The 13,614-nt window shown below is 37.5% G+C and overlaps 3 protein-coding genes across 3 annotated transcripts; 1 reads left to right on the forward strand and 2 right to left on the reverse strand.

Annotated features, from left to right (window-relative positions):
• The first annotated feature begins 4,915 nt into the window (after positions 1-4,915).
• On the forward strand, positions 4,916-6,412 carry LOC114544871. Its single transcript, XM_028563365.1, has 3 exons — positions 4,916-5,099; positions 5,234-5,322; positions 5,772-6,412. Exons 1-3 carry the CDS (start codon positions 4,953-4,955, stop codon positions 6,193-6,195), a joined length of 660 nt encoding a protein of 219 aa, XP_028419166.1. The 5' UTR covers positions 4,916-4,952; the 3' UTR covers positions 6,196-6,412.
• LOC114544869 lies at positions 6,399-7,790 on the reverse strand. The gene is made up of 4 exons (XM_028563363.1): positions 7,628-7,790; positions 7,096-7,394; positions 6,947-7,021; positions 6,399-6,758 (listed from the first exon to the last, which is right to left on the reverse strand). Exons 1-4 carry the CDS (start codon positions 7,734-7,736, stop codon positions 6,399-6,401), a joined length of 843 nt encoding a protein of 280 aa, XP_028419164.1. The 5' UTR covers positions 7,737-7,790.
• On the reverse strand, positions 7,790-9,381 carry LOC114544870. The gene is made up of 5 exons (XM_028563364.1): positions 8,969-9,381; positions 8,715-8,847; positions 8,362-8,525; positions 7,992-8,071; positions 7,790-7,808 (listed from the first exon to the last, which is right to left on the reverse strand). Exons 1-5 carry the CDS (start codon positions 9,320-9,322, stop codon positions 7,790-7,792), a joined length of 750 nt encoding a protein of 249 aa, XP_028419165.1. The 5' UTR covers positions 9,323-9,381.
• Positions 9,382-13,614: the final 4,233 nt, after the last annotated feature.

Here is a 13,614-nt window from a genome sequence, read left to right on the forward strand (position 1 = left end):
AGTAAAAGGGGATAAATTATTCTTATCAAGAATGAATTTTACTTGAATAAGTAAACTTTTTTTAAGCAAGAATAACCGTTTCTTAAAACAAGTAAATGTTCTAGCTTGTATTCTAACTAAGAATTTTGGTATTCTTAAAGCAAGGAAGGCGTCTTTGTGGATTCTTGGCAAGAAACATTGTTAACTTAAAACCGGCAATCAAAAACGCTTGTTGCCAATTCACTTGCCAAGAATACTAATTTCAAACAACCAATTTATTTCAAACAACCAAGAATATTTTTACATTCTTACTAAGTAACATTTAATAACCGAGCAAAGATTCGCAAGTTTCGTTTCATATGCAGACGAAATGAAGGTTTTAATGCGTATTTAAGCATTCTGAATGGACGTAGTTCGTTTCTTATGAAAATATATATTTTAAACTTCGCTAACTGCCAACTGGTGGAAAGAACTGTGGATTATTGTGGATTACTGTGGATAGGATTTACTGGACATTATGTCGCAAAATTTCCTGCAGAAGATTGCGCAGATTGTTTTAAAAGTGGCTGGGAATCTCAGTCTTCTAAGAGGTAAGGATTTAAAATTATACGCGCAAACAGACGAAAGCTATTTTTGAATTTGCCGCGTAAACAGTAAACGTATTTATAAACAATAAACAGATATATTCACAGTTTTAATACTCATCATTCCCGATAAATGAACGACGTTTATATAAATATATTATAACGTGGTTATACTATAGGCACTATGCCATAAAAAGTGTACGTGATATTGACGTTAGCTATAAAACCATGGTCAAATTTTAGCTGAAACATTTGTACTCAATCTTAGGATCATGATATACTGAATCTTGGTTACTGGATATACATAAGTTTTGATTAAGAATTAGGATGAAATAACTGTTTTATTGCCTTTTAAATTTTTTTATATGCATTCTTAGATGGTGGATTAACAAGTGGTGATGTTTATGTCTAAACCTGTAATGAAAGAGGTCTCATTGGAAAGTAATATCTGTGGTAAGTAATGCATTATAAGGAATTGTGCAATGCTGTTAGATTATTCACCTAAGCATATGGCTTAGTTTTTAATGTATAATATAATATACCGGTAATTATATACTTATTGACCAATTGATTATAAACTTATTTATCATGTAATAGATAAAAGGAAAAATCATTGACAGCTTACCAGATGACTACCCTTTATGCCTAATTTTATATCTGTCAGAGCATGCAAAACTGTGCATAGCATCCCCAATCATATATTTCACACATATTATGCACTGCTTAGTTTCTTTAACATTTGTTATCTTAACTCTGATTTCTCAAGTATGCTTGCTTTTTTGTTTTATTAGGAACATGGATTGAGGTAGTGAGCAAGAAATTCAGTGGAAAATTTGCTATACCAATGGTTAATTGGACCCACAGTGTTTCAGCACTTGATTTTCAAAGAAAAAAATACTCCAGGTGATCTTATAAATATTTTCATGTTTGGCATGATATACAAAATTTAAGAACAGCTGGTCAATAATCAAAGGGAAACATTGCTCAGGAATGAATGACTTTAGCTTATGTGTAATAATTGAAGACATGCAGTGAGTTTGCATAGATGTGTTCTTCTTCCATGAATATTTTTATTCAACTACTTCTGGGTTCATACAAGGGCTTAATTTCATTATCTGAGCTCTATCGGATACTTTCCTAAACTTGCCAATTGGCAATTTTTAATTAAGTCCTTGAAAGACTTGTTTATTTGAGCAAGGTATTGCACAAACCTAGCAGTACTTTGAAAAAACTATTTCTGTCAGATGTAAATGTATGGCATTTATATATTTAGTATGGCCACTAAATAAGTAGTTTTAATATTTTGAACTAAAATAATGTATAAGAGTAAGTATCTGTGATGTTTCAAAGCCAGCTAATAAACTTAATTACTAGAAATGTTTTCTTTTGTCAAAAAATTTTGTACTTATTATAAGTAAAATTATTCTTGTTTTAAGTAGTTTTTTTCTTATTTGTAACATTCTAGGTAAGAATTGTGTGAGTAGGTTCCTTAATATACAATAATAATTTTGCTTATTTCAAGCAATGTGTTACTTAAAACGAGTATTTTTTCTTTAGAAAATTCTTGTTGCAAGAATTGTTTTTCTTAAAATGAGATTCCAGGTAAGAATAATATTCTTGCCTGGATTCTTGCTAAGAATAATATTCTTACTATACTGACAAGAACAATTTTACTTGTTTGTATTTTTTTTTTTAAAATAAGACTCACGATTTTGCTGTGTGCATGTATTATATGGATTTGGCTTGATTTACATGAAATTAGGTTATAAATTATACAGGGACTGAAAAGCGTAAACATGCAGTGCTTCCACTTTCAACTCTAGGCCTTTATGTAATGTGATTTATTTACGCATAGATATATTGCCAGGCATGAATTTTGCATACCCTTTCCGCAGCTCAGTTTTCTGAGCATCAATAATGACACATTAAATTTTACGCCGTTTTGGGATAATTTTGGCTAGGAGTAATGGTTTTCGTAGCCGCTTTATTTCTGTTAAACAAAACGATATTTATTAATACATTGCATTAAAATTCCAAATAGTTACTCTCAGAAAAGGGTGGAGGCAAATTACTGCCAGCACCTGTAGATACGGCCTACGACCATCACTAATTGAGATATAACGTTCCTCTCTCTGTATATATCAGCTACGGTAAATCGTCCAATGTACATAATTGTTAGCGGAGGCTTTGGGGAGGAGGTGGGTTCAACTTTAAAGGAGATCTGTCTTTCGCGATGTCACGCTTAAACTGACCGTTTATGGTTTGGGTATTCGGTCTTTGTTAGTTTTCGATTTGCTGCTGGCCATTGACCACCTTTCCCATATTGCGTGCCATCCATTACCTGTCGGTCTTTTAGATAGGACGCAAAGCCCATACTATAAGATTTTTAATTATCGTCGGCAAGGCGTATCCCCTTGGGGGTACACCTTGCCTTAATAGTCTATTTATAAAATCACATTACATAAATTTCTTATTTCCTTCGTAAATATTTTGTTTTATGTAATGTGATTTATTTACGCATAGATATATTGCCAGGCATGAATTTTGCATACTCTTTCCGCAGCTCAGTTTTCTGAGCATCAATAATGACACATTAAATTTTACGCCGTTTTGGGATAATTTTTGCTAGGAGTAATGGTTCTCCTAGCCGCTTTATTTCTGTTAAACAAAAGATATTTATTAATACATTGCATTAAAATTCCAAATAGTTACGCTCAGAAAAGGGTGGAGGCAAATTACCGCCAAAACAACGAAGCAAAGCAAGTTGACCCCACCCCAAGGAAAGGGATGCATGCAGAAAGTTTCAGAAAGTTTCGTAATACATTAATACAGGATCAGCGGTCTGCGCGACCGTATAAACGAACATGGGCAAAAAGGCACTTACAAAGCCCGTTAAAAGGCATAGATTATCGCCCTTGCTGATAATCTACACTTAACTGGTATTAGTTTAGCAGAGTCACAATATTACCGCGCCCAGAAGAAGCTTCTCCATCACCCTGTTATAAGCACTTTATTTCACCCCCGGAATGCAAACGATCGCCCTTGCTGACCATGTGCAAGCTGAGGAAGAAATAAAATAACCGCACAATTCGAGCAGAAAACTCCCCGCACGTTTTACGCTCGAAAATTCATCCAAACTATGTTGATAGGGAAGAAAAACGTATATATTTGAGGAATGCGTTCGATTTCCAACGCCCCATAGTTCGAATTTGGGCATCAGAGTGCCTGTGTTCAGCTGCGTGGGAAGCGGCGCCTATTCGAAATGAATGAGACTTATATTTGGAAGTATCGAGTCCACAGAAGATTGGCAAACTCGTCACACGAGACTGGAATGCCCAGTTGTGATAGAAAAATAGCTCCGGGCTGGGTACCTCGCAAAATCATGTACTCCTCTAATAAGCGAACAGGACAGCATGCCGTTTGCCTGTAAATTTCCAAACTAAAAGGTCTACTGTTATAATTGTGCTTGAAGTCCTCGAAAGTCAACCTTATGCCTGCAACCCGGCCATCATCGGGAGATATTTTGGAGAGTTGTCGCAATTGAAGGGGTTGGTTATTTGACTTCTTAGTTATTTCTCCAATTCTCAGGAACGCGAAAAATGCTAAAGAGCACATTGCCCGGAATTGACATATTTGGTACGGTGACCCAGCAATATGAGGCGCTGCCTCAATAAGACGATTGAGAATTGGTAAAGTTATAGGCAACCTACTATCTAAGCGGAAGCCTTTCTTACCATACCCCTTTAAGATTTGCGTTACGTAGAAAACTCTCGTTGGATCCGGTAGATCGGACATGCGATGAGTATAACCAAGTGCAGATACATAAGTGTTAACTGTTGAAGAGGCGTACTTGAGGTCAAATAAGTACGCTATGAATAACGCAACGACTGAGGGCGACAAAGGCAAAGTGAACGATCCCTCATTAAAAATTGCCACATGAAATTGCGTAAAAAGTGCCCATGCCCGTTTATAAGTCGGCACTGAAGAAGGTTGCAAGCTACTTTGAGCTAATTGAGAAACTATAGTCGCCAATTTTCCGGCAGCAGGTGAAAGGGAATAGGCGTTGGAGCTCGATGCATGTCGGCCGGCGCCAATTGTGAAAATTTTTGGAGCTCTAAACGAGACAAACAATCAGCTAGGACATTTTGTTTACCCGGTATATGCTTTGCTTTGAATAAAATATTGTATTCTAAACAAACTAAAACCATCCGGCGAACGAGTGTCATGATATAAGAATCCTTTGATGTTTGCTTATTAATAACAGACACCAAAGCTTCATTATCCGTGACATCGCTAGAAATCGCGGACATTTAAATCCCGATACATCCCTTAAGTCTATACTGGTTATTATCCCTTTCGATCCCCAGGCCTCCTTATTCTCATTTCAAAATGGCGTCCGCCGCACGAAGAGCTAATCCAGTTGATTATGTAAATTTGAACAATTTATCGTCGGAAGTTATGTATGAAAGCGGAAAGAAGCCAAAAGGAAAGTTTTTTCCAGTTGATAGACTTATTTCTCGAAAGCAAATTGATCATGTAAGTTTATTTATGCTAAATTTTATCCATTTCTAATTTGCATTTCATAATGTAGGTCTTCTACTGTTGTATAAATTCATTAAAATGTATGTTGACGGGCTAAAGATAGGCATACTTTTAAATCTATTTTAAAGACTTGGCATTATTTGGTAAAGTGGTCTGGATGGCCTTTGCCTGCATCAAGTTGGGAGCCCTACGATCATTTGAATCCAGCGCTTTTACGGTACGTACTGCTTTATTTAAATACGATACTGCCAAAAATGCATTTAGTTCTTCTCAGAAAGTACTTATACATAACATGCATCTACTCCAGAATTGCAATGCAAGTGGCAAAGAAAATTGCATCGTGTAACATAGCCTTAAAAAAAAGTTCTTTAAGCAACTATTTCTTATGTTGCTTACAAGGTGCACCTAATGTATTTTGATTTTATAAATCACAGAAAACTTTTAAAACACAAACAGCAATTATTTCAACATGGATGATCCAATGCTGTTTGCATGTAAAATTGTCAGCACAGACACAACTTTAATGTTTTTCGATAACAAGTTCTCTAATTTTGATGTTGTTTACCATTCAATAATACATGATTAACTGTACTAGTGCATTAATTCATGTAGCAAAATGCTTGCGTTCAGTAATGTATGTTGTCTTTTCTCTTCATGCATTTTTAGGAGCTATGAAAATCCATCAAAGCCAGATCAAGGCAGAATTGAGCAAGCTAGTAGAAGTTTTTATGATGCCATAGCAAGGGCTCTTAAAGCGAAATCTGCTACTCCTGTAGATGCTCAGATTGACCTTGATTTACAAAGATGGCTTTGGAAAGGAAAGGGAGTTCAATCTGAACATCTTGGTTATAAATTGTATGAGAAACATGAGTTTTGCAATTTGAATCTACAGGAAACATGGTGGTATTACCTTGATAGCAATGGCGAGGGCAGAGCAATAAACTTTCCAATTAAAATAAAACCTCTATTATTGTGGTCACCAAAACGTTACATTGTTCAAAATGGAGAACTGATTCAAGCAAAGAGAATGCCCATTGAGAAAGCTAAAATTCATTTCTCAAGACGAGCATGTAGTGCCGAGACACTTTAAAATATAGTTGTACACTTGTACTTGTACTTAGGTGCATGCAGCACCCAAAATGGTGCTTTTTAAAAGTTCCTTCAATTTGTCAAGCTTTCGTAGTTTTGTTTTTATTTTCATTTCTTTTAGTTTTTCTTTCACTTCACATAAACTCATGCTGTCTACATCCTGTGGGGTTAATTGATCTTGATCGTTCTCGTCTTCTCTTGGATCTACACAAAGACGCGGTTTTTTCTTCTCTGCTGAAATATTTCATTTGACCAATAGGTATTGTCTTGTTTCTTGTATTGGTGTGGGATTCGTTCAAAATTCTGAAGATTATCAATTCTTCGAAGCGCCAGTATTGCCTCTTTGCAAGCATCATGCCGGTTGCTTTTGTTATGATAAATTGCCCGAACCACATCATTAATCTTTTCAATTCCTTGCCCAGTAAATGATTTCAAAGATTTTTCATCTTTGATGAATCTGGGTACATGATAAAGCAATATGTGTATATATGGTGTTATTCTAGCCTTTTCATAGCCCATCACTTTTCCACCAAGAGACAGGAATAGCTCTACCCAGTTCTTGGCCTATGAAAAATCAATGAAAAAAAACACCTTCACTATTTACATGCACATATAAAATGTCTCAGTACAGTCACACACAACAGTTATTTTAGTACAATTAATATATTGTAAATGTAAGGTACCATAGTACCTGTACTATGCACAGGGTAAACCCTACTCATGTGAGTAACACAAGACAATGTATTACTTGCCTTCCCAAAAAATCCATCTATATCTGCCTCAGAAGGCTTCCATGATGATAGTATTCCATATAGTTCACGAAATTCCTAGGAAATGAATACAGTACATACATGTATATCAAGAAATAAGTTGTTGAGAAATATGTAATTTATGTACACACCTGCCATATTTCTGTAATTGTATCACAATGGTTTGGTTCGAGAATGTTTGGGAACTGTGCAGGCAGCTTTGCAAGAACTTTTTTCTTCTCATTGCCAACCATGCTTGTCCAGTCATGCATTCCACTGTCAGTCCCATCGGCGTTCTTCTTTTTCCATACACTAAAGCTTACACCACAGTTATTGATGGCTTCAACAACATTTTGTAGGTGTTTATTTTCCCTGTCTGATGGTGCTCTATTAAGGTTCTCTTCAACATCACGCTCAATTGCATCGTTTATTATGTTACGTTCTAAAATATCTGAAAAAGGAAAAGGAGTCATTACTGCCATGAAGAGTCAGCCCAAGGACATTCTCAATGTATTGTTGCCAGTTACAGTAACATGTGCAGTATGTTGTAGAATTCATTATCTGTCTGTGAGTTAGGAACAAAGAAGTCTACATTATGTTATGAGCCTGCGTTCCTTTTGGGCTGTTCCAGGAACGTCACCAGTTAATATCCACATACCAATTTACAATTGAATAGTGCCGTACCAGTTATCCTGAGAAGCAAATGAAGTTCGTCGATTCTGACATTCTGAATTGGGATACTGAGCAATGGCTTTCTGATGCAACCATAGTTCGATGAGGACTTGCAGGCCATGGTTCTGTTGCTACTAAGTGTTCTTGTATTCTTACTATTATGGTAGTAATCCTCTACTTTGATGTATCCCACCTGCATCAGCAAAGATGCTTTCAACCCATTAGTAAATAATAAATAACAAAGTAGATTGCATCAGAGTGCATTGAATCTATGTTTCAATGCATATACAGATAAGATTTATAAAATTTGCAAATACTGGTACGGTATGGTAATTTAAAATTAAGATACATGTATTGAACTAAATTTTGCTTGTACCTTTCATTTTTGTGGACCAAGCAGTAAATGCATGCATAATCAGATATTGCGTTGTTCATTCCAAGAACCAGAAGAAGAAACTTGGAGATATAGAAGAATGCATTATTTTTGTATGATATGTAGTTCATCCCAGAAAGGGTACAACTGCCAGTTCATGTACCGTAATAGACCTTATGCAGAATAACGTCACAAGGCGTTATGCCTGCTGAAAATTCTAGACTTAGTGTCATTCATAGTTTTGAATGTTTGATGTTTCCTGCTGTGTTGACTACTAAAACCAGAATTCCGTGCAGGCATCAAAGCTTGTGACATCATTATGCACAAGGTCTATTATTGATTTTGAAGTTAGGGTGAAAGCATGTTACTGAACCTTATAATCACCAGACAGATAAAATTCCAGAGGTATTTGATGGCCATCCACCTCAATTTCACCATGCTCAACCAGATCATTGATTTCAGCAAAGATTTCTCTGCAAGAAACTTTTAGTACGTCGTAATCCTCACTTCCGGAAACTATTCCCACAATATGGTTGCCTGTATGATGTGTACAATCAAGAATTACTGTACTGTAGGTTTTGAGACAAGAAAGAACTAATTCAAGATCTAAGGCCAATTATTCCAGTATATCTGTGTCTCAGATATTATTAACTGGACTGTTTTTATGCTTTCAAAAACTTGATAGTTTTTATGGATGGCATGGTCTTATCAAGAGCATTCTCTTACCTTTCCAAGACATTACTTTTTCTTCATCAGAAAGGAGAGCAAATGACAGCACAATAAAATTAGCTATGCGGGACATTTTTGCACCATCACCTGCAATCCTGATCTTTTGCTTTCCAACATCTCCAAGCTGTATCTACAAAGTTGATAAAAATAGTACATATATTTATCATTACAATCTATAAAATAACTAAATTTAGGCCTCACCAAAGCAAGTGCACATGTTTCTGGCAAGAAATGGTGGTAGGAAATATTACCTTCTTTCTAATTTGTTCCCTTAGTTCTTCTTTAAAACTCATCTGAGCCCCTGGGTGTTTTCCTGGTGTGCGAGTGATATGACTGATTGAATTTAGTGTGTTTCTACACTGCTTAATTAAATAGCTCCTTGGGAGACCATCAACCAGCATTGACATTTCATGATAAGCTGTATCGCCCACACAACACTTATCCATAATATATAGTAGAGCTCTAATAGTTGTCTTATCATTCTCTGGTAACTGTTGAAAATTAGTCTTACTACTGCAACCATTCTCACAATAGTTCATTTCTGTTACTTTGCCATCCAGATCTTCAATCTTGATAGAGTCCAATTTAAACCCAAACGATTCCATGAACCAAAGTGCTTGCTCACTTCTCGACTTCAGCTCCTTTACTTTTCTTCTCTTTTGTCGTTCCCAACTTTGCCAACTGGTTTCCCTGTGTTCTCCAGATTTGAACTACAGCTACTACACACAGTTGTTTCTTCAATAAAGTCCAGGTATTCTTTTAGCTCTTGGTTCTCCAGTAAGGCATGATCTCTCTCCATTTCAACAGTTTTTGTCTTGTCTTTCTCCTTTAAAAGATCTTGCAAAAGTTCATCACATCTGCTGTCGACATCCTGGAGTTGTTGTCGAAGATTGTTGTTTTCTTCTTCCAACTTTTCAAAGTCTTTCTGAAGACTGCTGACATTCAGTAACTCATCAAAAAAAACATGAAATGATTTTGTCTTCTCAAGAAAGTTTTTCCTGGTCAGGCCTCTTAGTCCTCTACTTTTGGTGTATGCTTGACATGCCATAACCCTTATACTTTCGTCAATTCTGCTCACACCAGGTTTGATTTTAATCGGTAATTTGGACGCACTCAGAGCCAGTAACTCTTGGTAGGAGATGTCTGGAAATTTGATTTTTAATTCCCGCCATTTAACAAAACTTTTATCGAAATTTTAGAACAACACATTTCCCTGACCTTTGATATCCAACGTAGCGTAAGCAAGAATAATCCTCACTAAGCTGTATTTCATATTTAAGTTTTAGTTGCTCCTGCCAAGTAAGGTTGTCTGACATTGTCTTTTTATATATAGTACAGCAAAATACAGTAGAACAAGTAAATAAATAGCAATACTCGCAATAATCGCATATTCTACTTTTGACAAATGTGTTCGGCTCAGTGCACGGAGCAATATCAGTGGTATATAAACAAAGTTTCCTCAACGGGGAGTTACCGCTGACTAAAAGGATTGCCAGATGTAAACAAAGTACAAGAAAAGAGCTATCAAATGATATATTTTGAGCAATTTTTTGTGTGAAAAGTCATTGTCAAAGTGCAAGATTAGTATATGATGATTGTATCAAATAAATGTACCTTCGATTTTATGCAAACTACTTGGAATTAAACAAATAATCATTGCCGCCACAGATTAAGGTATGCGAACAATTGTTTTGGCTACTAATATGTGTATATTTTTATATTTCACCCCACATTTTTAACTTCATCGATCATTAGACCGTGGCATAACTTTGTAAAAGGTGGATTTTTGCCATTTCGGAAAATTAGTTACAAATCCTGCCTGTACAGTTATTCCGTTGTTGCCCAGTTTTACGTATAGTAAATAATCATGACATTTTATGATTGGTTTTAATTATTTTTCTTATTTGCTTGATTAGTTCACGGAATTTGTTTCAGCAGTGCACAATTTTAATTTGTTATGATTCTTTACCGATATTTGATGTAAAATTTGTATAACCATCTACATTCCTTATTAAATTTGAATGCATGAGTGGACAGGGGGACTGGGCCGAAAATGCACTCTGTATTCAAAATGTCCGCGATTTCTAGCGATGGAAACAAAATACAATGATTGCGCATCTTTGATCCCCATAAACACAGGCTGAGGACAATCGGATATAGCTCTAGAACGGCAATATTGTAACTCCGCCAGTCAGTTGGCCATGCGCCATAGCACCAGTCGCAACCAAACAGGGCCCCAAAACCAATACTACCGAAGCGTCAGTATAAATTCAAATGGGAGTTATTACGCCAATGGTTGTGCAAAAAGAATGATTTGCCGTTGAAATTCGACAGAACCGTTTGCCAGACACGAAGATCATGTTTCACACTTTGCGTTAAGCGAATAAAGAAATGAGGGTGTGAAATGCCATGCGTTAGATCAATTAAGCGTCGCAGGAATGCGCGACCTGGCATAATGACGGAACATGCGAAATTAAGTAATCCAATTAAGGACTGAAGTTCTTTGAGTGTAACCTTTTTACGAATTAAAAAGCGTGCGATAGATTGAACACATTTCTCGATTTTATCCATCGGCAATCGGGCCTGGAATTGTATTGTATCTAATTCAATCCCAGCGAACGTTAAGGTTGTTGAGGGACCCATGGTTTTTCCCGGTGCTATAGGCACGCCAATGAAATCACAAAGAGCAATAAATACTTGTAAGTTTGTTTTACAAGCAGAATAATCCGGTGCAACAAACAGGAAGTCGTCGAGCAAATGAAGGAGTTTGCCGATGTTAAGCCTTTCCCTAGCGATCCATTCGATAGCCGTACTAAAAATCTCAAAAGTGCGACACGAACTGGAGCAACCAATTGGCATTGCCCGGTCGTAATAATACAAACTCCGCCATTTTATGCCAAAGAGGTGATAATCCGCTGGGCTGATAGGAATGATTCGAAAAGCATTTTTTATATCTGTTTTCGCCAGGAAACAACCCCGGCCCGCTTTTTAATAAGTTGAATAGCGTCGTCAACGATAGCGTACCGCACAGATGTTTCGAAATCGGGTATACCATCATTAACCGATGCTCCCTTTGGAAACGATAAATGATGAATCATGCGAAAATCACCCGGTTGTTTTTTAGGAACCAGGCCCAAAGGCGAAACACGAAAATTTGGAAAAGGCGGATAATTAAATGGCCCCGCAAGGCGAGATGCCTCTAACTCTTTCGTTAATTTTTGGTCAACCGCTTCTGGTTTGTCAAGAGCAGACCGTAAATTTATTGCTTCAAACGACTGTTCTGTGCCAGAGAAATGAATGCGAAAACCCGAAGTAAATCCGGAAATTAGTGTATCAACAATACTTGGATTATAACCTTCTAACAATATTTGTAAATTATGAAGTTTTACGGGTGTTGCCAACGGACGTTGTTGAAATAGGCCTAGGCGATCGATCAGTGGGAGATGGTCTGTTGTTGGCACGAAAATTACAATTCACGGCACGGTGCGATCCGTTGCATTTAAAACAAATGTGCTTGAAATCACAACCGGCACAAAACGTTCCGCGATAAAACTTAAAACAATATCCCCGAGGAACAGACACTTTTGAAGGGTGGCGCGTATGATTGCTGCCTTGCGTGTTCGGCTTAGAAGTAGTGGGATATTGACATTTCAACCATAACTCTCAGTGAACAGTCGCCCTGGGAACGCGCGTGGCCTGTGTTTGGCGCAAAAATCGAAAATTCTCATCGTAGTAAAACCAATTATGACCCCTATTGGCCAAATCCTGGATGATTTGACAATATTTCATGAGCGCGGGGGACTCATGGGGGTACCGTTGTGTATAAATGGAAACAAAAATATGAAACGAACGAAGCCAATCGCTAATAGTTTTGACCCTTTTGGATTTCGCAGTCGGCTCAAGGAGAAGAGAAGCAGGTTGACCGTTGTCAGAGGAACGTACACTAATCTCGTATTTAGCGGCCGCGTCTGGGCCACCTGACAAAGTACTTATATCGACAAACTCCTCATTCCATATTTTAAGCTTTATTTTATCCGGAATCCGCGAATCAAGAGGCAAAGCGGCAGAGTGGAACGATTCCCGTGGACCCGAGGCACTTGAACATTGAAGAGAAAAAGGAGTGGTCTGACCTGTAAGGTTTTCTTGTATAGACGTGAGCGCGTCGTTGACCAGAGAATCTGCATTGGGACCCTGGTTTGAGATTTCGATACCGGAGGTAGAATCCGTTGGGCAGACGCCATTGTGGATGTGGAAGACGCAGAGGTTGGTAAGAAACCAGCTAGCTTTTGCGTGACTGCCTCAGTAACCGAAGACACCAGCGTTGAGATAAGCTCACTCGAAAGAGAGGGCAAAGTCACTTGACTCACGGGCACAGTTGACGTTGACGGGGCGGCACCAACAGATACAGCATTGGACGAACTTCGAGTTCGACGAGATGTTGTTGATTGGTTCTGAACAGACTCTCGCAAAAACGGCTAATGGAGCGGCGACACGCTTAGAACGACGTACGGGTGGCATTCTAAGAAATAAAACTTTAAAAGCAGAAATAGATACTTATTGCCTAATGAGTTTTTAGATAGTAAAGCAACCGCACCCAAATTTTGTCGTTGTGCGAGAAATAAAACTATCCCCCGTAATGGCGAACATTCAATAGTGAGGATTCGTCCGTTATTTGTCGTAATTGAAAATTGGAACTTGTGAAAGCATGATTAGAAAATCAAACGTCAGCAGGATGAACATGGCAGATCCGAAGACCGCCGCACCGTTCACCCTGTGGCCAACAAAACTCACAAAAAGTGTGAGAACTCTCATACAGATGAGAGATAAAGACAAAATCAAACGTCAGCAGGATGAACATGGCAGATCCGAAGATCGCCGCACCATTCACCCTATGGCC

Source organism: Dendronephthya gigantea, unplaced genomic scaffold, assembly GCF_004324835.1.
Source record: "Dendronephthya gigantea isolate DGI-Jeju-01 unplaced genomic scaffold, DenGig_1.0 001007F, whole genome shotgun sequence".
Classification (NCBI taxonomy): domain Eukaryota; kingdom Metazoa; phylum Cnidaria; class Anthozoa; order Malacalcyonacea; family Nephtheidae; genus Dendronephthya; species Dendronephthya gigantea.